The sequence below is a fragment of the Mus musculus genome, chromosome 10, assembly GCF_000001635.26.
Source record: "Mus musculus strain C57BL/6J chromosome 10, GRCm38.p6 C57BL/6J".
Taxonomy (NCBI): domain Eukaryota; kingdom Metazoa; phylum Chordata; class Mammalia; order Rodentia; family Muridae; genus Mus; species Mus musculus.
This window is the reverse complement of record NC_000076.6, coordinates 94,746,898-94,771,543: the sequence shown is the minus strand read 5'-3', so window position 1 is coordinate 94,771,543 and position 24,646 is coordinate 94,746,898. Positions and strand designations below refer to the sequence as shown.

General features: G+C 38.1%; 1 protein-coding gene across 2 annotated transcripts in view; it reads right to left on the bottom strand.

Moving 5' to 3' along the window:
- Cep83 (centrosomal protein 83) overlaps positions 1–24,646 on the bottom strand; it is a 101,713-nt gene that overhangs the window by 18,793 nt on the left and 58,274 nt on the right. The window contains exons 8-13 of one of the 2 annotated variants that reach the window (NM_029852.2): positions 22,489–22,603; positions 21,141–21,285; positions 20,885–21,034; positions 5,027–5,102; positions 2,568–2,725; positions 470–599 (exon numbers count right to left, since the gene is read on the bottom strand). In NM_029852.2, coding sequence (NP_084128.2) covers positions 470–599; positions 2,568–2,725; positions 5,027–5,102; positions 20,885–21,034; positions 21,141–21,285; positions 22,489–22,603 — 774 coding nt within the window. Of the gene's footprint in view, positions 1–469; positions 600–2,567; positions 4,501–5,026; positions 5,103–20,884; positions 21,035–21,140; positions 21,286–22,488; positions 22,604–24,646 lie in introns of those variants that run through there. The other variant, XM_006514300.4, reaches the window with a different exon arrangement.

Sequence of the window (24,646 nt, the reverse complement as noted above, 5' to 3'; positions counted from 1 at the left end):
CTACTGCTGGGGCAAGTTTGTTTTTTGAGTTGGAAACAAACACTTCTTTTGTTATTGTTGAGACAGGCATGTAGCCTGTCTATGGCAACAAGCAGTCCTGGCTAATCTAGAACTTGGTGGATATGCCTGAATAATTCTTACCTATGAGCTCTATCTCTGGCCCAGACTTTAACCACAAAAGCAATATTACAGATGCTAAGTATAATTGAAACAGGTCATCACACTGTGATGAGCTAGCTATACGTGTTTGTATAGATTGGCTCTGAAAAATATCACTTATAAGAAAATATATATTAACTTTAAAATATTTTAGGAATATACCTATTAGTTGGATTTCCCCAACTAACTCTCTCTGCAAAATTAAAACAAAGTGTGATGTTTAGATATCAAGTTAAATATGCCAGTAATACATCTTACTCTGGGAAAGTGTTTGGCAGTACAGAAAGCACTGTAGCTAAGAACCACTTGCCTTTTTCTGAGCAGTCGCTGCGCGCTGTAGCTTTTCCTTGGCTTGGTTATACTTTTCTTCTCTGTCTGTGATTCGCTCATGGAGCTTGTGCTTTTCTTCCAACCACTGGATCTGTTTTTCCTCCAGTGTCCTGCCAGAGAACAGGCACACATGCCAAGTACTGAACAGAAATTCTTAGATCAAATAGGCACTATGGCCAGTATTCTCAAACTCCCTGCCTATCTGACCATGCCCTACCCTTTCCAGCTATGGTGACTCTTATGTGCCCACATGTTTCCTCACATTGTTGCTGCAGAGCAAGTTTTATGAATATGACACTGTATTTAGAATAACATGTACACAATGCTTACACGAAACACTCTGGAATTAGATACATCTGTTGTGTCTTTTAAGTAAGTTAGGAAATTGAAGTTAGAGCATCTAAGTTGTGTAAAGAAACTTTTTTTTACTGACAAAATAAGCATTTAAAATGTAAACAATAATTATAAACATCAAGATATGAAAACTGTGCCTAATTTAGGCAGTTAAAACCAAACCTGCTGCCTGGTGTGGTAGCTAGCACCTTTAACCCCAGCACTACAGCGGCCTGGGCAATCTGATCTCTCTGAGCTGAAGGCCAGCCTGTTCTATTTAGCAAATTCCAGGACAGTCAGGGCTACATAGTACATAAAGGTAACCATATCCAAATGGGGAAACAAAAACCAAGCTTGATATTAAGTCTTTTTTTTATATTAAGTCTTAATGCAGAATGTTTTCTGTGTAGAATAAACTTTATATAAATGACGTCTTAAGTTATATCCTAGTAATAACATAATTTAAAAGCTATTCTGCATACTAATCTATAATATGAATTTTAGTATCAATACCATGGTCACTAAAAATCAGAATAACAAATCCTGTCATGTTAGCTTGCTTGTACTTGTTGAAACAAAAGTTAAATTCTACTGAGATAAAATCCAGTACTTTGTTTTGTCTCTGAGAATTTCACTCAGAGCCATGCACTTGCTGAGCGGGCCCTGCTGCTGAGCTGCATCCCTGTCCAGGATCTGATGGGATCTGGAGCCAGGACCTGATGGGATCTGGAGCCAGGTAATGATTATCTGTCTGCAATCAATAGTGAATTACTTAAAGCTGTTAGCTACACTGTATGTCATTACAATTCTTAAGCTCGTTTTAATCAAATACTTGAGGATCACAAGATACAAAATTTTCCTTTTCATACATAAAACTCCATCTATAAAACACAGAGAAGCTTTACAATAGGAAAAACTGCAGAAAAAAAACATTTTATATGTTAAGACTTATTTAAGAATTTGGAAAGAAAATTGTCCTATAGATAAATAAAAATATGCTATAAAAACAAAGCAAATATAAAACAATATTCTATACTTATGTTTCTTTTTCCTTTTTTACAATTTATTTTTGTGATGCTAGGCATTAAGCCCCAGGCCTCTCTCTCTAGACTAGCCAGACATCAAGTCCAAGGCCTCTATATATCAGCCAGACAATTCTACTGAACTGCATCCTGAGCCCCACTTCCTCACAGCATTGTCTAGAGAATAAAATCCTGAGCATACCCAGAGCATTCTCCATACCGTTTACCGTTTACCAGCAGTGCATTTTAAGGTATAAAGAATATAAGTAAGTAGATAACTTTTCACAAGAGAAATCCAAACGGTGAGTTCTAACTCTGTGTCTGTTTGCAACACACACACACACACACACACACACACACACACACACACACACAGAGAGAGAGAGAGAGACAGAGACAGAGACAGAGACAGAGAGAGCGAGCAACCTCACAACCCAAATCATTCTGTTCTCTGGTTTTCAAGACAGATTTGGGGAATCATAGTTTAATTTGCTAAATGAATAAAGGTTTCTCATTAAGAGTTTTGAGAACACTGTGCTCAGATATAATTTTAAAGGTCCTTTGTCCATTCCTAAAATTTTTAGAAGCAATTAAGGAGTAAAAGTTCATTTCATAGAAGGAGAAAGTAACTTCCCACAAATACATTCAATGTTTCAATCATCAATAAAATATTTATACAGCAGAAAGAAAAAAGTTTGTATACAAAAAAAGAGCAAACTCTACTTTTCAACGTCTAGTTGTGCTTTCTCAGCTTGGCTCCTTAAATTTCGGCATTCTTGTTTTAGTCTCTCCACCATGTCCTTCAGCATGTGGTTTGAATTCAGTAAGTCGTTCTCCGACTGTGTCAGTGAGGTCACTTGGATCTGCAAATGACTGATTTGCTTAAAAGAAAAAGGAAAAACAGAAAGACACTAAGATATCCATCAAGCCATGTGAGGAGCAGAGTATCTCCTCATGAAACTGTCTCTCCCAGTGAGGCATGCAGGGTGCCCTGTAAGTGAGTAATGAATAGCAAGGACTGGGGGCATTTCTCACTATAACCACAGTATTTCATACCATATAGAACTTAGATACTGATTTCTTTCTTTTCATCCCCAAATGAGCACTGCAAAGAGGTTTGGGGAGTAGGTGCTTTGGGAAGAAGAAAACATTGGCAGATAGTCTCCTATTACAAAGCCTTTCCCTTCTCTACCAGAAGAGATTTTAAAAGCAAGCCAGCAGAAAAAACAGTTGAGAGAGCATTGTTTTCCCGAAGCACACATTAGATTAGCTACTCTACCAGAAAGGCTACTCTCAGAGAATTCAGAAATTGTCGGGCATGAATATGAGAAGAGTCACTATAATCCTGTTCTTCAAAGGTTTCCCAGCTTTCTGTATGCCCCAGTACTGAGAAGGAGAAAGGTGCTTTGAGAAATCTAATAAATATACTATGGATTCCATAGCCTCTAGAGCAGTGGTTCTCAACCTGTGGGCACAACCCCTTTGGGGGTCAAATGAGCCCTTCACAAGGGTTACATATCAGATATCCTGCATATCAGATATTTATATTACAATTCATAACAGTAGCAAATCACAGTTATGAAGTAATAGCACAATTTTATGGCTGGGGTCACCACATGAGGAACTGTATTAAAGGGTGGCAGCATTGGGAAGGTTGAGAACCAACGATCTAGAGCCATTTATCAGCACAGGTATCAAAGTCACAGGCTTGATTCACCCGAAATTTACCTTTATATGGAAGCACCTTTTCTTATGATAATTGGAGTTATGGACCAACTGGCTAGAAAGACTTACACTTTTTAAACTTGTGACTGAATAGAGCTCACTGGGGACAACTATGGATCTACATCCTTCATACGCCATGTCTAAGCTAATAAACAAAAGTCTTCACTTTCACTTCAGTTTCTCTAAGAGGCCTTTCAGAGTTGAAAGAATCAGGAGACATCAATGTAAAGAACCCACTGTAAGCCTACGATGCAGCTCAGCATAGCTGTCTAATTATCATGCACACAGGCCTGAATTTGGTCTCTGCCATCACCAAAACCAAAACATCATGGTAAGATTTAAGAGTCAAAAGAAAAAGGCTCTGCTACACAGCCCAGGCAGTCCACAAACTCATGATCTTCCTGCTTCAGCCTCCCAAGTGCTAGGATTACAGGCAAGTACCAGCACAGCTAACACAAGCAAGATTCTAGCAAGATTCTTGGTAGAATAAATTAGCTAAGTGGGAAACAACCCCTAACAGTATAACAGGCTAACAGTATAAAAGCCATGTAAGATCAGACTATACATGTCCATGGTGCAATTACTAGAATGCAGTAACATTGTATGTCTCCGATTTCTATTTTATAATAAATTTCTTCATATAGAACTTACTTTAAAAAAAAAACAACAAAGGAGTGGAAAGTATTAACTCTTTACTACGGCTTTGTAACTAAGCAACCTTCAGAAACTTAACTCTAGATCCATAGGACAGCCGAAACCACAGTGTCTGAGTACTGTGCCCTGCCACTTGAGGCTCCATAAGTGCACACACAAAGCAGTTTCAGCTGACATGCAAGCATTATTCTCTCTCAATTCAGGTCCTCAAAGTGCATGTGCAAGGCAGTGTCAGCAGATGGGGAAAATTCTAAGTGGAATCCTCACTACTCATAATCTAAGAAAATAGAAACATCCCAAGCAAAATGAAAAAACAGAATTTAGAAACAAATATTCATGTGTACTTTACCCTACATTATAGAAATATTTCTTTTAACTAAAATAAAACTTTCTTCCTATAAACACAACTCTTAAATTTTAGACAAATACAGCAAGAAAACAAAACCAAAACAACAAAAACCTATGACGTGTCACAGAATATTTTTACATGTGTAACTTAAAAAGCTGAATATTTCTAATTTTAAAATTCAGAATGCCAAAATATGTTATTTTAACTATAACAAAAAATTTGTCAAAGGCTACCACGTACCAATATATTAAGGTAAACAGCAAAAGTAAAGCAAGTCTACTAAATTATAGCAGAAAATTTGAAACATTTTATCTTTACATAACAGCTTCATCAGTATATTATGAATTATGGTGATCAGATTACAAAGTATTAATTATTATTAACTGCAAAAGCTACACAAAACAGACTAAAAAGAAGCATTCAACAAAATAAAAGCAAACTGCATTACAATCACCTGTTTCAGTTCAGAATTTTCAAGTTTTTCTTTTTCTGCTTTTTCGGTATTCACAATTTGTTGTTGAAGTTTTAACCTAAAAACCATAACCAAACAAAGAAATTATGAATCAATAATTCATTTATTTCATTGAACTGGTCAATCATTCTACAGGATGGTTGTTTGACAATAGGCACAATGCAATATATAATCCTAAATATTTAGACTCTTGGCAGCGATATTATATTCACATAAAAAAACACAAATTACATCTTTAGCAACAAGTACAGAGTATGGAGTGGCAACAATGAGAATTACACATGGATACAACAGCAGCAATGTTTTATTGGTGGTGGATTTTTGTTTGGTTGGTTTTGAGACAGAGTTTCTCTATGTAGTCTTGAGTGCCCTGGAATTCATTCTGTAGATCATGCTGGCCTTGAACTCAGATATCTGCATGTCTCTGCCTCCCAAGTGTTTAAAGGTGTGTACCCCTATAGTAGTAAGGATTTTAAAAAACAGAGAACAGCTTTTACTCCCTAGCCTTCAGTGCTGAAGTTTTTAGAATGTGTGGTTACAGCATTAGAAACTAATTTAGAAACCACTTGTGACCTATATAGCTTATAGATTCTACAAATTGCTACTCTGCTTTCAATTTACAAGGTTACACATCTAAAAGAGTATTAGTTAGCACAGAACACTATCCTGCATCCTCTAAAATACCTGATAACTTACATTTCTGAGCTAAATGGACAGTTGAAGAGAATATAATTTGCACAGTCAATCACAGCTTGGGCGATATCAACTAATCTACAGAAAAACATCATGCTAATTAAGTTTGGGAGGATGATATCCTCAAGTTTTTCCTTTAAATTGTTTAAAATAAGTTTTAGATGAAAAATTTTTTAAAGGGATTGAAGCCATGGCTTAGTGGTGAAGAGCACTTGCTGCTCTTACACATAGTCTAGCTCTGGCTCCTGACAACCTCATGTTGGTTTGCAACCGTCTGGAACTCTAGTGTCCTCTTCTCACCCTGGCAGGCACCAGGCACATACATTATATGTGTGTGAATGTAAGCAAGATGAGTTAAGATTTAACTGATCACATTCTTCAAATCTTTATCTCAAATACAAACCTACTGGAATGTGCTTCTGTCTTGGCATGATTAGCCCGCCAATAAATGTTTGTTTCCTGACTACTAATCTGTGAGGATCCTGAATCTGACTTGGAGTGTCTGTGATGAATACAATGTGGGAACCCTGCAGTTACCATTCTGCTTCTTAGAGGTTTACACATATAAACAGGCCAGGAACAGCAGCTCTTGTCCCTTACAATCAGGCTCACGCTTCTGTCACTAACTCCAGCTGCAGTTTTACTCTGTTGTTTCTCACGTGTGTGTGTGTATATACATGCCATAGCAAGTGTGACAACCATGGAGTAAGCCTCTCCTTCCCCAAGTAGACTCCAGGGATTGAATTCAGGTCTTCAGGCTTGGCAGCAAGCACCCTTGTGTACTGAGCCACCTCACGGTCCTCTGCTTTCTCAATATTGTATTTACTTGCCCCATTAAATATTTATCTTTCTTGCCGTTAGATATGTTTTCATGCAACCTATCGTAACCTCCAACTTATTATGCAGTCACATACCCGACAGAAGATGGCTCTAAACTTCTGATCCTCCTGTCTCCACCTCTGCAAGTTCTGGGCTTATGGGCAATCCCTAGGCAGTTATAGGCAGCACTATACCTGGTTTAGGCATTGCTGGAAAACCTATCCCAGGGTTTCACGCATGCTAGGCAAGTACTGCACGCTCTACATACCTAGGCCCTCTTCTGTTCAATATTTATGGATGTTAGTCCTTAATAAAGAATTCTTTCTATAAAAACATGATGAAATCAAGAGTTCAAAATATTATGGTAGGTTAGGGTCAGAATAAGAAAACTTAGGTTCCAAATATATCTCACTGAGGTCAAGAATTTAGATGGACTATCAATCAATAAGAAAGAAAACCTCTAAAGCCTAGGTTGTGGAATGATTATTAACTAAACGACACAGATATGAATAAAAACAAAAATGCCGTACATAAAGGAGCTGAAGGCAAAGAAGCAATGTTAAAGACTATCTGGTAAGACAGGGAAACAAACCCACTATTCCTAGAGAGGACAGACCACACTTGGAGTGCAGCCCTTCTCCAGAGCACATTACTAACACAGCACCAGTTTAGAAAATAAAAAAAAAAAATTGGGGGAACAAAGAGGGTTTTGTTTGTTTGTCTGTTTACAGTGTATACAGCCTATTCAGGGCAAGAAGTCAAGAAACTGCAGAGGTCATGGAAGATCAATGCTTACTGGCTTACTCTTCATGGCTTGCTCAGCCTGCTTTCTAATAGCATCCAGGACCTCCTGCACACGGGCGACACTACTCTCTACAAGCTGAGCCCACCCACATCAATCATTAATCAAGAAAATGCCCCACATGATGGCGCATGGACCAATCTGGCGTGGGCAGTTTCTCAGTTGAAGTTCTTTTTTCTCGAATGATTTTAGTTTGTGTCAAGTTGCAGGGGGAAAAATATAACCAGGACAAAAGGCAAGTTGGCAGAGAAGCATAGGGCTACCTTCTGGTGCCTTCAGTGAGAGTAAAACAACTAAAGAAAGATGGTTACATATTGGAAGTGAATGGTTCTAAGAGAAGACAAAGCCCAGGGTATGGGCAGGTATATGGGATGATAAATAGATTAAGCTACAAAACTAAACATGGGGAGTTGTTCAACAATACAAACGATTAAAGGCAAGGAAGGGACAGGACATGAAGACAGTCTGAGCATGATACCAAAGACTCCATGACTGTTGAAAAATTACCTAGTAGAATATAACTGGGAAAGGAAGAAGAATTGGGATAAATTATATGCAATGACTGTCAAGAGAAAAGCCATTTTAACCAAACTTGGTCAAATCTGAAACAAGAATAGATAGTCCTGCCAGCCCCCTGGCTGATCTGTTGTTGGGGGGAAAAGAAAGAGTCATTTCCCCTTCAAAGGACTAAAGGTTATACGCCCTCTCAGAACTCAGTGAGAACCTTTAAAAGACAATGCTGCTGAATCACAAAATACTTCCTGGTAATAGAATAAAAGAGGCTATATCAGATTGCTGTTCAAGAGAGAGCTTTGCTGGGAGTGTGGCTCAGTATGATAGTGTAAGACCTAAAGTTTAATTCTCTGTATTGGGGTAGGGATGGAAAGGGAGAGTAGGGGAGACAGGTTGTGGTGGGGAAACCTGGGGGAGGGAGGAGGGAGAGAAAGAAGGTTAATAAGTGGGTGGTAAGAGATTAGGAAGTGAAGGATAAGTTGGAGAATGATAAGCTGTAATTACTTTTACTTTACATATAAACATGGAAGCAGACAGAGGAAGTATGATGAAGGGTCAAGTTACAACAGAGAGTTCAGCTGTAGAAAAGCTTAACTGGAAACTTTGGAATAACTTTGAGATGGGACTATTTCAAATCCCTTTCTACTATGGTGACCAGAGTCTAGGTTTGCTATGTCATGCAGCTTATATGCTATTTGATATTTCAACAGATATTTACTGGGTGCCCATAAATGCTGAGCTTAGTTCTAACTGTTATGGAAACATTAAAAATAAAGACAGAGGCCCTGCTCTTAACAGCTCACAGTTCTATCTGATAAGACCCTCACTGGTAATGGAAATATCATCTGAAAGTTTCAATTTGAAAAGGTCCTCGCCTCATGTTGCTACTGAGCAATTTGTAGACAGTATGAACGAGGAACTGGAATTTTAATCTCCGAAAATTTTAGTTAAACTCAGATTTAAGTAGTTACATGTGATCAGCAATACCATATTCAATGGTAAAGGATCTTGCCTTCATATGATGTTTACGTCCATTAGCAAGGGAAAGCAGTGTGACAAGAAAAGCAGTCTGCAATTCCTCCTCAGGAGGACAGTCCCTTCAACATCATCTTTCTAAAGCAACTGTCCTGTCTCAAGTGCTGGAAACTGACTGATCATTGTTTACTAAGAGGGACTATCCTGAAAAGACATGAGGCCACTGAACCAAAGCATTACTAGAGAATCATGATAAAATGACACACATCAAGCAAAAACATGCAACAGGAATCTCTCTCTGCACCTGTCAAATGCTGCCACACATCCTCCACCTGTCACTTATTAAACAGTCCAAATTGCAAAGGAAATGGTTCTAATGTTCGATTATACTTCCTGATAAGGTGACACGACAAGGTAACCCAAAGCAGTGATGTCAAAACGGTGAAGACTAAGTTATGCAAAAGGCAAACTATTTTACAAGATATCACTATGGGCAATAATTTTAAATGTTTAAGCCTGTTCCCTTGAATAGTTACTGCTTTAATTTCTTCTATTCACTTCTGATGTCAAACACACATCATCTCTATCACTGTAGAGAAGTGGCCGCATATCCTGGCTTAGCCACAGTGTCTCACTCCCTCTGACACACTGAGAGGCCCAAAGATGATTATATGAACAACATCCAAACCACTCCCTAGATCTTTCTAACTTGAGCTGGCAAGCAACTGCCGTTTTTCACTGGAACATATAGTGCTTGCCTCACAGAGAAAACAGTAGAAAATAAGCCAACTTAGAGAAAGAGAAGAGGAAGAAGGAGAAAAGAAGGAAATAAATTCTGTCTGCTCATAGTTTAGTTGTAGATTTTTGTGTCCAAGAAAAAACAAACAAAACAGTTAAGTCCTTAACCTTCCTACAAGTTATGTAGAAACATAGTCTCTTTAATTTCTTGTAATAGTTTGGGTTAGAATGCTGCTGTTATGGAAAGTTGAATACACAGTTAACCATCTGTAATTTTTACATGGTTAAATTTACAGGTAACAATACACTTAACAAACTGAATAAATCCATAGTAAATCAGCCTTCTAAGATATAAAATGTGGAGTGGCTTGGGTTCCTTCTGGTCTGTACCTGTATACCTTGGGTGCAAACTCTGCAGCCAGTCCCACACACAGCAAGTAGAGGAGGCTCAAATACCAATCGCTCTAACATAGCCAGGATCCCAGGATCCCAGGAGCTTGGTCACACCAGGATCTCGGGGTCCCAGAGGCAACTTGACTACCAGGGACTCTGTCAAACCCAGAATCTCAGGGTCACTGGATCCCAGAATCAAAGGATCAAAGAAACAGCTGAACTGTGAGGAGTTCTGACACATCTAGGATTACAGGAAGGACAGACTCCAGTCAGATATCGAGGGCAGGTAGCACCAGAGATATTCAGATGGCGGGAGGCAAGCATAAGAATATAAGCAACAGAAACCAAGGTTACTTGGTATCATCAGAACCCAATTCTCCCACCATAACAAGTCCTGGATATACCATCACACCAGAAAATCAAGACTTGGACTTAAAATCACTTCTAATAAAGATGATCAAGGACATTAAGAAAGACATAAATAACTCCCTTAAAGAAATACAGGAAAACACAGGTAAACAGATAGAAGCCCTTAAAGAGGAAACAGAAAAATCTCTTAAAGAGTTACAGGAAAACACAATCAAATAGGCAAGGAAATGAACAAAACCATCCAAGATAAAAAATGGAAATAGAAACAATAAAGAAATCACAAGGGGAGACAACCCTGGAGCCAGAAAACCTAGGAAAGAGATCAGGAGTCATAGATGCAAGCACCACCAGCAGAATACAAGAGCTAGAAGAGAGAATCTCAGGTGCAGAAGATACCATAGAAAACATTGACACAACAGACAGAGAAAATGCAAAATGCAAAAAGCTCCTAACCCACAACATCCAGGAAATCCAGGACACAATGAGAAGACCAAACCTAAGGATAAAACGTATAGAAGAGAGTGAAGGTTCCCAACTTAAAGGGCCAGTAAATTCTTCCACAAAATTATAAAAGAAAACTTCCCTAACCTAAAGAAAGAGATGCCCATGAACATACAAGAAGCCTGCAGAACTCCAAATAGACTGGACCAGAAAAGAAATTCCTCCCTTCACATAAAAATCAAAACACCAAATGCATTACACAAAGAAAGAATATTAAAAGCAGTAAGGGAAAAAAGGTTAAGTAACATATAAAAGCAGACATCAGAATTACACCAGACTTCTCACCAGAGACTATGAAAGCCAGACAATCCTGGACAGATGTTCTACAGACCCTAAGAGAAATGCCAGCCCAGGCTACGATACCCAGCAAAACTCTCAATTACTGTAGACGGAGAAACCAAAATATTCCATGACAAAAACAAATTTACACAATATCTTTCCACAAATTCAGCACTATAAAGGATAATAGATAAAACACCAACAGAAGGAGGGAAACTACATCCTAGAAAAAGCAAGAAAGTAATCTTTCAACAAACCCAAAAGAAGACAGCCACATAAACATAATTCCATTTCTAACAACAAAAAAACCCAGGAAGTAACAATAACTTTTCCTTAATATCTCTTAACATCAATGGACTCAATTCCTCAATAAAAAAAACATAGACTAACAGACTGGATATGTAAACAGGACCCAACATTTTGCTGCATACAAGAAATGCACCTCAGTGTCAAAGACAGACACTAACTCAGAGTAAAAGGCTGGAAAACAACTTTCCAAGCAAATGGTCCCAAGAAACAAGATGGAGTAGCCATTCTCATATCAAATAAAATCAACTTTCAACCAAAAATTATCAAAAGTGGCAAGAAAGGACACTTCATACTCATCAAAGGAAAAAATCTACCAAGATGAACTCTCAATTCTGAACAACTATGCTCCAAATGCAAGGGCACCCAAATTCATAAACGAAACTTTAATCAAGCTTAAAGCACACATTGTACCCCACACAACAATATTAGGAGACTTCAACACCCTACTCTCAGCAACGGATAAATCATATAAACACAAACTAAACTGAGACAAAGTAAAACCAACAGAAGTTATGGACCAAAAGGATCTAACAGATATTTATAGAACATTTCATCCTAAAGCAAAAGAATATACCTTCTTCTCAGCACCTCATGGTACCTTCTCCAAAATTGACCAAATAATTGGTCAGAAAACAGGCCTGAACAGATACAAGAAGATTGAAATAATCCCATGCAACCTATTAGATCACCACAGACTAAGGCTGGTCTTAAATTCCAACAAAAATAACGGAAGTCATACATACACATGGAAGCTGAACAATGCTCTACTCAATGATAACTTGGTCAAGGAAGAAATAAAGAAATTAAAGACCTTTTAGAATTTAATGAAAATGAAAACACATCATACCAAAACCTATGGGATACAATGAAAACAGTCCTAAGAGGAAAACTCATAGCTCTGAGTGCCTCCAAAAAGAAACTGGAGAGAACATACACGAGCAGCTTGACAGCATACCTAAAAGTGCTAGAAAAAAAAAGGAAGCAAATTGACCCAAAAGGAGTAGACAGAAGGAAATAATCAAACTCAGGCCTGAAATCAATTAAGTAGAAACAAAAAGAACTATACAAAGAATCAACAAAACCAGGCTGGTTCTTTGAGAAAATCAACAAATGGATAAATCCTTAGCCAGACTAACCAGAGGGCACAGAGACGGTATCCAAATTAATAAAATCAGAAATGAAAGAGGAGACATAACAACAGAAACTGTGGAAATCTAAAAAAAAAAAAAAAAAAAAATCATCAGATCCTATTACAAAGTTTATACTCAACTGAGTTGGAAAATCTGGATGAAATGGACAATGTTCTAGATACATATCAGGTGCCAAAGTTAAAATGAAATCAGATAAACCATCTAAACAGACCCAAAACCCCTAAACAAATAGAAGCAGTCATTAATAGTCTCCCAACCAAAAAAAAGCCCAGGACTAGATGGGCTTAGTGGAGAATTCTATCAGACCTTTAAAGAAGACCTAATACCAATACTCTTCAAACTATTCCACAAAATAGCAATAGAAGGGACACTACCCAATTAGTTTTTCTATGAAGCCACAATTACGCTTATACCTAAACCACACAAAGACCCAACAAAGAAAGAGAACTTCAGACCAACCTCCCTTATAAACATTGATACAAAAATACTCAATAAAATTCTTGCCAAGTGAATCCAAGAACACATCAAAATGATCATTCACCATGATCAAGTAGGCTTCATTACAGGGATGCAGGGATGGTTCAATATACAGAAATCCATCAACGTAATCTACTACATAAACAAACTCAAAGAAAAAACACATATGATCATTTCATTAGATGCGAAAAAGCATTTGAAAAAATTCATCATGCCTTCATGTTAAAAGTCTTGGAAAGATCAGGAATTCAAGGCCCATAACTAAACACAGTAAAAGCAATATACAGCAAACCAGTAGCCAACATCAAACTAAATGGAGAGAAACTTGAAGCAATCCCACTAAAATCAGGGACTAGACAAGGCTGCCCACTTTCTCCCTACCTATTCAATATAGTACCCAAAGTTCTAGCTAGAGCAATTAGCAAAAGGTCAAAAGGATACAAATTGGAAAGGAAGAAGTCTAAATATCACTATTTGCAGATGATATGATGGTATACTTGGGTGACCCCAAAAATTCCACTAGAGAACTCTTAAAGCTGATAAACAACTTCAGCAAAGTGGCTGGATATAAATTTAACAAATCAGTAGCTTTCCTATACTTAAAGGGGAAACAGGCTGAGAAAGAAATTAGGGAAATAACACCCTCCACAATAGTCACAAATAATATTACTTAACTCGGTGTGACTCTAACCAAGCAAGGGAAAGATCTGTATAATAAGAACTTCAAGTCTCTGAAGAAAGAAATCAAAGAAGATCTCAGAAGATAGAAAGATCTCCCATGCTCATGGATTGGCAGGATCAATATAGTAAAAATGGCTATCTTGCCAAAAGCAATCTACAGATTCAATGCAATCCCCATCAAAATTCCAAACCAATTCTTCATAGAGTTAAAAAGAGCAATTTGCAAATTCATTTGCAATAACAAAAAACCCAGGATAGCAAAAACTATTCTCAACAATAAAGAACCTCTGGTGGAATCACTATCCCTGACCTCAAGCTACATTACAGAGCAAAAGTCATAAAAACTGTATGGTACTGGTACAACAGCAGACAGGTAGATCAATGGAATAGAATTGAAGACCCAGAAATGAACCCTCAAACATATGGTCACTTGATATTTGACGAAGGAGCTAAAACTATCCAGTGGCAAAAAGACAGCATTTTTAACAAATGGTGCTGGTACAACTGGAGGTCAGCATGTAGAAAAATGCAAATCTTATCTCCTTGTACAAAGCTCAAGTCCAAGTGGATCAAGGAACTCCACATAAAACCACATACACTGAAACTTACAGAGGACAAAGTGAGGAAGAACATCGAACACATGGGCACAGGGGAAAATTCCTGAACAGAACACCAATGGCTTATGCTCTAAAATCAAGAATCAACAAATGGGACCTCATAAAATTGCAAAGCTTCTGTAAGGCAAAGGACACTATCAATAGGACAAAAAGGCAACCAACAGATTGGCAAAAGATCTTTACCAATCCTACATCCAATAGGGAGCTAATATCCAATATATACAAAAACCTCAAGAAGTTAAGACTCTAGAAAATCAAATAATGCTATTAAAAACAGGGTACAGAGCTAAACAAAGAATTTTCAACTGAGGAATATCAAATGGTCGAGAAGCACCTAAAGAAATGTTCAACATCCTTAATCATCAGGGAAATGCAAATCAAAACAACCCTGAGATTTCACCTCACACCAGTCAAAATGGCTAAGATGACAGCCAATGCTGGCACGGATATGAAGAAAGAGGAACACTCCTCCATTCCTGGTGGAATTGCAAGCTGGTACAAACACTCTGGAAATCAGTTTAGTGGTCCCTCAGAAAATTGGACATAGTACTACCTGAGGACCCAGCTATACCACTCCTGGGCATATACCCAATAGATGCTCCAGCATGTAATAAGGATACATGTTCCACTATGTTCATGGCAGCCTTATTTATAATAGCCAGGAGCTGGAAAGAACTCAGATGTCCCTCAACAGAGGAATGGATACAGAACATGTGGTACATTTATACAATGGAGTACTACTCAACTATTAAAAATGATGAATTCATGAAATTCTTAGGCAAATGGCTAGAACTACAAAATATCATCCTGAGTGAGGTAACCCAATTGCAAAATAATACACATGGTATGCATACACTGGTAAGTGGATATCAGCCCAAAACTCCAAATAACCAAGATACAATTCACAGACCACATGAAGCTCAAAAATAAGGAAGACCAAAGTGTGGGTACTTTGGTCCTTCTTTGAAGGAGAACAAAATACTCACAGGAGCAAATATGGAAATAAAGTGTAGAGCAGATACTGAAGGAAAGGCCATCCAGAGACTGGCCCACCTGGGTATTCATCCCATATTATACAGTTACCAAACCCAGACACTATTGTGGATGCCAAGAAGTGCATGCTGAAAGGAGCCTGATATGGCTGTCTCCTGAGAGTCCCTGCCAGAGCCTTAAAAATACAGAGGCAGATGTTCGCAGCCAACCATTGGACTGAGCGCGGGGGTCCCCAATAGAGGAGTTAGAGAAAGGAGGACTGAAGGAGATGAAGGGGATTGCAACCCCACAGGAAGAACAACAATATTCACTGACCAGTTCCACAAGAGTTCCCAGGGACTAAGTCATCAACAAAGGAGTACACATCACTCCAGCTGCATATGTTGCAGAGGATGGCCTTGTCATGCATCAGTGGGAAGAGAGGTCCTTGGTCCTATGAAGGCTGGATAAATGCCCCAGTGTAGGGGAACTGAGGGTGGGGAGGTGGGAGTGGATGGGTGGGTAGGTGGGTGGGTGGAGGAACACCCTCTTAGAAGCAGGGGAAGGAAGGATGAGATAGGGAGTTTCCAGGGGTGGGAGAAACGGGGAAAGGGGATAACATTTGAAATGTAAATAAAGAAAATAGCCAATAAAAAATTTTTAAAAAAAATATATAAAATGTGTATGTGTGCACATTCAATTGCACGTGCACATGCACTTGTCCTTACAGGCACATGTGGAGACCAGGCATTGGCACTGGGATGTCTTTGATGGCTTCTCCATCTTATTTTTTGAGGTAGGGTCTCTCACTTTACCATAAACTTGCTCCTTTGGTTAAACTGACTGGCCACCCTGTCTGTGCACCGTTGTCCTTGGGTGTTTACATGGTGCGATGGATCCAAGCTCAGGTCCTCAAGCCTGAGCAGCAAGCATGTTACCACTGAGCCATCTCACTGCCATAACGAAATACCTTCTAAAACATTATTCTTCACACTGTGACGTATTATGATGAATAAAGCACTGTAATGAAGACTAAACACTAGCATATAATAATAACTAGTCTATAACCTCTAAAGCACACATTTATGCCCAGCAGATCAGCTACTTAGCATATAGTGTCATTTTAAAATAATGGGTTTTTTTAAGCACTATTTACATTTTTCCTGTCAGGACCCACTTTTTCCCCCAGATAGTGTCTGACCTACCATTAGATGGTACTAAATAGAAGCTACACTTATACTTATTTTAGTGAAAAATAAACATATACTTAGGAGATGTGATTAAATTTATAAATCAGTAAATCAGACATGACATCAATTATATAATATTCTAAAGGGAGAGAATTAAACAATCTTCAGAAGTACTCCTATCCGATATTGTATGGTTAAGGTATCCTTATTTTAAAATGTCTGGGGTCAATCACACATGATGAATGATCTGGAGAAACTCAAGAAAAATAAAAAGCAAATTTTAAAAGTGACTAATGAAATAGGAAATGATTTATATTATTGACAAGTTAAAGATAAAAGCTGGCTTGTATTTTATTAAATGTTGTCAAATAAAATAAAACAAGGACTATGGGTCAAGTTCATTATTGTCTTTAAGTAACAACAGGATGCTAACGTTTTACCACTATGGCTACAGAAGCTAGAAGCAAGAGGAGTAGGTACAAATTTAAAATAGAAACACTCTAAACGGCCTGAGATGACGGTAGAATAAAACCCATGAGGGCGCTTCCCTGGGGAGAGGAGAGGTTAGAAAGAGTCTCGAAGACACTGTCTGGAATAGTTAAGTAACAAGCACCTAAGTGCAAAAGACGAGCAAGACTGGTTCTCAGAGTCCATCACAGATTCATGATTTTACAGTCAGCCACTCTGGAGGCAGAGGCAGGCAGATGTTTATGACTTCGAGGTATAGAGAGTTCTACAACAGCCAGGGCTACAGAGAAAAACCCTGTCTCAAAACAACAAAACAAAATAAAACAAAAAACCAAAGGCTAGACTTAGTCTAACTACATGTTGTATAGAAAAAATATTTTACAAAAAGAAAATAATGCAGAAAATTTAGAAAGTTGACAAAAATGCACCAGACAAATGGAAGCTGTATAAAATACACATAGTAATCACATCAGATAATGGAGGGTTCAAGTAAAAAAATAAGTGAAGGACAAGAAAGATCTATTTTCGTAATAAAAAAAAAACCCCGCAATTGATCATCAAAATATACCTTGCAAGTACAGTCCAAACAGCACAGCAACCACCTTTATGAAGCAGAACTATAAGAAGTCCAAGACAGAAACATGCTAATAATCAGACTTTAATATTGACTAGTTCACACAGAGATCAAATGAACAACTGAGAAGTACAAAGAAAATCTAAATTCCATAACATAAATGTATCAAATATTACCTGACTTGAAATAGTTTAACTTTAAATTTCCACTTTACAATGATATGAAGGTTGTATGTATTCAGTAGAAACTGTCCCTCAAATTTCAAATTTTGGTTTGTTCCCAGGCTATCAATATACAGTATAACATGCTCTCAAACTGATAGCCAGGGGCAGCACTGGTCATCCATGTGATGATATAGATAAATAACCAATCTTATAGTCCACTGATACCGTATGATGAGGGTTTGATCCCAGTGTGACCCATATACAAGAGCACACGCTGAAGAGCAACTGTGCTCACTTCACTTCACATATGGTTATATGACCCACAGCAACTGACCGTACAGTACAGGCATGAGGCAAAGCAGGTGACCATTTTGTGAAAATTGTGAAACAATCGCCTTAGGTTAAGACAAATGGCAGAAACTGCCTATAAAGCTAAAGACTGGGGCTGCAGGGACAGCTAAGTGGCTAATAGCATTTGTGGCTCTTGCAAAGGATCCACTTTCAATTCCCAGTACCCACATGGTGGCTCATAATCACCTGTAACTACAGTTCCAGGGTATGTAACACCCTCTTCTGAGCTCTGAGACACACACACACACACACACACACACACACACACACAATGAATGTCTCTGATCCTAATACTGGCCTTGACATGTTAGATCATAATATTAATGTATTGCGTAAAGTAGAAATATTCTCTGATCACAATGATGTGAAGAACAAAATTAATGATAAAATAGTAAAAGAGAGCCAAGAAGAAAGTTATTTTCTAATCAAAGATTTTTTAAAACCTCTCTTAAGGTATAGGATTAAGGTCAATTAAGTCAACTATTTCTACTGTACCAGTGAATAATTAAACATTTTAAACAGCATCCCTTTAAATAGTATTTAAGTCTTAAGCAAAAGGGAGCTACAGGTGGTTATGAACCATCTGCAATTGAACCTGGGTCCTTTGCAAGAGTGACATGTGTCCAACTGCCATGGTGTCTCTCCTGCCCCTAAAGCTAATTTCCTAATCAATGAAGAAACTCAATGGGACTGAAGCAAGCATGCCTACCATCTATACTCCGACCCAGTATTACACTGGATTGGGAAGCTAAGAATTGGTAAAGAAATAAAATCATCTCAACAACTAAATGAAGTAACTGAGGTACCAATAAATTGACAAAGGACGCATGGGATAATTAACCCCATGTAGACAATAACCAAGCAAGGGCCATGGTAAATACACTTAACAAAACAGACTAAGCCATAAACTTATAATAGACACGAAGGGCATTATAAAGTGAAAAGTTCAATATGCTAGGAATATATAACAATTAAAAACATCTAGATATGTAAAGAGCATGAAAATATAGAAAGCTGGGCTAAGGAGATGGCTGAGGAGGTAAAGTACCTGCTGTACAAGCAAGGGGACCCAAGTTTCTCTCTCTAGCAACTATGCAAACGCAGACTAGATAGCAAGACACCCCTGCAATTCCAATGCCAGGAGGCAAAGATAGGAGCATCCTGGAGCTCAATGGCAGACTGTTTAGCTTAAATATCTAGCTCCAAATTCAGTGAGACCCTCACCTTACAAAATTCAGTGGACAACAATATAAGAAGATTCCTCAGTGTCAAACTGTGGCCACTCACATGTACAAGATCTCAGAGGATTAAGGGGAGACACTGTTCCAAAATAGCAGAGATTTCAATGTTCTATTCTCAACTTGCAAAGAAGAGGCACCTTCCTGAAAGGAACTGAATGTAAGGAGTTCCGAGAACCAACAGTCCCCAGGCTATGTTGTTGCCTACACCACTCCTCTATTACTCTCCAAGAAAAAGAAACCACAGCACCTTAGAGAAATGAATACAGACCCAGGACAAGGAAAGTCAAAACAAAGTCTAGATCAGTGGTTTTCAACCTTGGGGGGGGGGGGGGGTTCACAATCCCTTTGGGATTGAATGTCACTTTCATAGGGCTAGCCTAAGACGACCGGAAAACACAGATACTTAATATTATAATTCATAACAGTAGCAAGATTACAGTTATGAAGTAGCAATGAAAATATATAATTTTATTGTTGGGGATCACCACAACATGAGGAACTGCATTCAAGGGTCAAAGCACTAGGATGGTGGAGAATGGTGGTTCTGATGCTATGATGTCTATGATGCTAGATAATAGTGAAATCCAGATGCAGAAGAGAGCCACAGCCAAACATTAGGTCGAGCTTGGGTAATCCCACAGAAGGGGGAGGAAGGATTGTAGGAACCAGAGGGTCAAGGACACCATAAGAAATTCCACAATATCAACCAGCCTGAGCCCACAGGTGCTCACAGAGACTGAACAGCCAACCAGGGAGCCTGTATGGCACTGACCTAGGTCCTCCGCATGTTACAGTTGTGTAGCTTCATCTTCTTGTGGGACTCCTAACAGTGGGAGCAGGCACTGTCTCTACTCTATTGCCTGACTTTGGGACCTTTCCCCCTACTAGGTAGTCCTGTCTAGCTTTAATAGAAGAGGAGGTATCTTGATATACCACAGCTGGTTGATATCCATAGAGGCCAGCCCTTCTCTGAACATAAGTGGAGCAGTAGATTAGGGGTGGTTGTGTGGGGACCATGTTCAGGATATATAAATAAAATAAAATTAAAAAATAAGAAAAGCCTCAGGAAGTGGCAGGTGCTTCAAATCTGAGATAGTTTGCATGTAAAAACACAATGGAACACATAGAAGAAAATAAGAATCTACTAGTCTACAGTAGTTAAAATGATATTTACAAAAGGGAAGGCACTCAGAATCCCAAATAATAAAAAGCAAGAAATGATGAAAATACACGAGGAAATCACAACTGGGGAACACAAGTAGCAACTAAAGAGGCAAGATGGTGAATGGATGCTAAAGGTAGCAGAACATCATTTAGTGAGCATTTTGCAGTCTCAAGATACAGTGAGGGCAGATGAAGATTATTAAAGAGTAAACTAAAGAAACAAAAGAAAGTGAAATGGGTTTGGTTTATTGTCTGATTTATTGAACTGCTAACTTCATCTTGATTACAATAGAGTTAAGAAATCTGTTTCTATGTGGAGACTCAGATAAAAGAGAGGAATTTTCTGTGCTACGTGTACACCATTATGTCCCCCAAACCATCTTAGAATAAGAAACTCACCTAGTGCTCTGCAGCTCCCTGCGGGCTGCCTCCTCTGCCATCTGGGAGGCCCGCAGCTTCTCCTCACACTGCTCCTTTTCCGACTGCCTCCAGACATCACGCTCCACCTTCATCTTCTCTAAGTCTGATAATCTGTTCTCAAGTTCTAGCCTAAAACAACAGATGACAATATGTTAGCAGGCTATAATAAAGATGATCTGAGAATACAATGTTTGCACAAAGAAGTTTAACACAAACTACAGGACTAAGTACTTACTTTTCATCTTGTAAGACCATGAGTTTCTGGTAACCTTCTTCCTTGGCAGCTTGTACTTTACGTATTAATTCACGATCTTTTTCCACTAAGAGCGCTTTGTGGTGTTCAACAGTTGACTTGAGAATTTCATTGTCTGACTGCAATCCTAGTATATTTTTAGAAGAAAAATAAACTCTATTCAACATTAACATGAAGTTTCCAATTAGCAAGCATTTGACCCCTAGTAAAAGGAAAGATTGTGACAGTATCCTTCGACAACCGTAACTCATGGACACATGAAACAACAGAGGTCCTTACAGAGCATTAGCTCATCAGAACTTTCCCAAAATAACAGAGAAACAAACTAAAACGTGGACATAATGTTGTCACTTTTTACTCAAATATCTTTCAAATAGTTTACACATACTTATTCCTTTGACTCTCGGGGAACTAGAGATCAGCTTAGACGAATACACGAAGAGGCTTAGTCACTTGACTTCTTACAGGGATCCTGGAGTTAAGGCTCCAGGGCAGTATCATAAACTAGATGGTAATGGTAAAATTGAACAAAACCATAAACTGAATCCTTCAAAAGACCCAGGATTTTAGAAAATACGCTACATTTCTAACAAAATTAAAGATAATCACATTTTCAAGCTTATTAAAAGAATTCTCAAGTCTTAGAATAAATATTTCAGAAATAACTATAATTTATATTTAACCTTTAAAAACACAATATAGCAATAGATCCCAAACTCTCACACTTAAAAAAAAATACTCTCAACTCTAATAATACATAGAAACAGTCAAAATAATCACTAATAAAAATCAGCTCTACAGGAAACAACAGAGGTCAACTCAAGCACAGTGCAGCCTGAGGGTAGATTTTTAAAGTATTTAAGAAAGAAACTTAACCTCTGAGAAATTTTGATGAGCCATTTTAAGAGTAAAATGGAACTGAAACTGAGCCCACCTTGAATGAGGACGCAGTAACTAATCTAGGACTTACAGCCAATCAAACCCCAAGCTGAGCTTGTGCTCCACCGCCTTACACGCTCTAACTTGGTCGAAGATGATCTAAGAGCAACTACAATTATAAGCACACACAGGACAGGCTCGCATTTTCAATGTTTCTTTTAATCCACACAGTAATCAAGAATTGCTATATAAAATTAAGACAGTAGACAGTTCATTAAAGAAAAATCACAGAATACACAAATCATTCAACATAATAAAAATCATTCCTAATACTCTAAGATGAAAATTGTATTAAGACAGAGAATCTGGAAAAGAACTCAGGCTGGTCTATATTAATAATTTGCATTAAGACCTGGAAAGAACAGAGAAAGCATGGGAGATTATATATTACCATCAAGTTCACTTTGGATCTTATTCCTTTCTCTTTCGAGCTCACTCTTAGCTCTTGCTGCCTCCAGTTTGATGTCAGTTATTTCTAGTTTGTTTGCATGTTTAAGCTCTTTCACCTGTTGGTCATTAGAAACTGTAATTATTATTGGGTCACCTTCTTATCATTCAGTACATACCTAAAAGTATAGACAGAAATGAGAATAATCTGGTAGTGCAGGGTATAAGTACCGTCAACAAAAGTCTCCCAAGGCCCAGATACCAAACAAAAGTCACCCTGCCCCAGGGCTTAACCAAAATTGGGGAAGGGGCAAAGGCACTCTAGGTAGTAGGAACAACATATAAAATGTCAATCAGGAATGCTATCACAGAATCTTCTCTTCAAACAATAAGCTCTCCCTTACAATAAAGCGTAGGAAAGCTTAAAACCTCTGAGAGGATAGCAGGGAACAAAGCTTATTGTTATAGAGTTACTATATCTATGACCAAGAGGACAGAGTTATTTCACACTTCCATATCACAGTCCATCATCAAGGAAGTCAAGACAGACTCTCAAACAAGACAGGAACTAGAGACAGGAGCTGATGCAGAGGCCATGGCGGGTGCTGCTTACTGGCTTGTTCCTTACTGCTTGCTCAGCCTGCTTTCTCGTAGACTGAGGACCGCCAACCCAGGGATGGCACGGCTCAAAAATGGACTGGGAAATAATGAAGCAAATGCCCTACAGGGTTGCCTGCAGCCTGATCTTATGAAGACATTGTCTTAATTGAGGTTCCCTCCTCTCAGATGAATTTCGCTCTTGTCAAGTTGACAAAAAGCTATCATGCACACTGCCCAAAATAGCTGATTAGCTAATTTAAGGTAGAGTAATTAACTTTGTAAAGCTAATTTAAAAATGAGTTAGGTTAAGAAATAAAAGCAAAGAAATCAGCTCGCAGCAAAAGAATTAATAAAAGAGACCAAAAAAGGACCAATTGAATTTGGAGAGGATATGTTTTTGCATATGTATATTCAAGTGAAGTAGAAGGAAGGTATATTAAAAAAAAGCAGATAAACCCTTCATTACAAAATCTACTTCTAAAGCTACAGGGAAATGTGAACAATTTTCAATACTTTACAAATAACTAATCCATCACACATCATTTTTAGTCTAAATAGTCCTACCAAATAATTCTAGTTCATAAGTAGTATTTCTGCATCGAAAAAAAATTTATTAGAGGAGGTGTTATCTACAACTGGTACTGAAAATTTTGCAAGGAATGGTTTCATATAAAATATGCATCTCAAGAAAAAAAACTCATGAACTTTACTCTTTACATTGCTAATCCCAATCAAAAAGATACTTTCAAATTAGATTATATGGTACCAAATGATACAGAATAGCAACCTTCTGCTGGCGTTTTTCTAATACTTAAATTTTCTTACTGTGCCATAATTTTAAGGACAACTGACAAGGGCATTAAAATGTTGAGAAAATATAGTATTAAAATAATTACAGTGACATATATTACACACTAATTGCAAAATTTTGAGAGTGACACAGAAGTTCACTAAACCACACTATAGTTGCTTTTAATGAGGTAACAAATTCAAGTAAATTTCATAGAATATTGATTAATTTCATGGTAACCTAAAGAAAAAGTACATAAAAACCTAGTTTTACTAAAACAAAGAAAACATTCTTTAGGCTGGCAAGCTGGAACAGTTAGCAAGGTGCTTGCAGCACAAGCATGGACCACTGTTCAGACCCGAGCATCCACATAAAAAGCTGGGCACTGCAGGGTGCACCTGCAGTCCAGTGCTAGGAGACTGAACAGGAGATGCCCTGGAGCTGGCTAGCTGCCTGGCCAGTCTAGCTGAGTCAGTCAGCTTCAGGATCAGTGAAAGCCTGTGTCAAGTAACTACACAAGACCTAGGCTCAGTTCCCAGAACTCACATGGCAGGTATCAACTGTCTACAACTCCAGTCCTAAGAGATCTAATAACCTCTTCTGGCCTCTGTAGGCGTCAGGCACACATGGTGTGCAGACATACATGTAGACAAAGCCTCTATATACAGAAAAACAAATTAAAAAAATTTTTAATTCTTTAAAAAACTAATTATAAAATATGATAGACAATATTGTCTTTTTGATCCTCATAGGTACAAGGCACAAATATGTC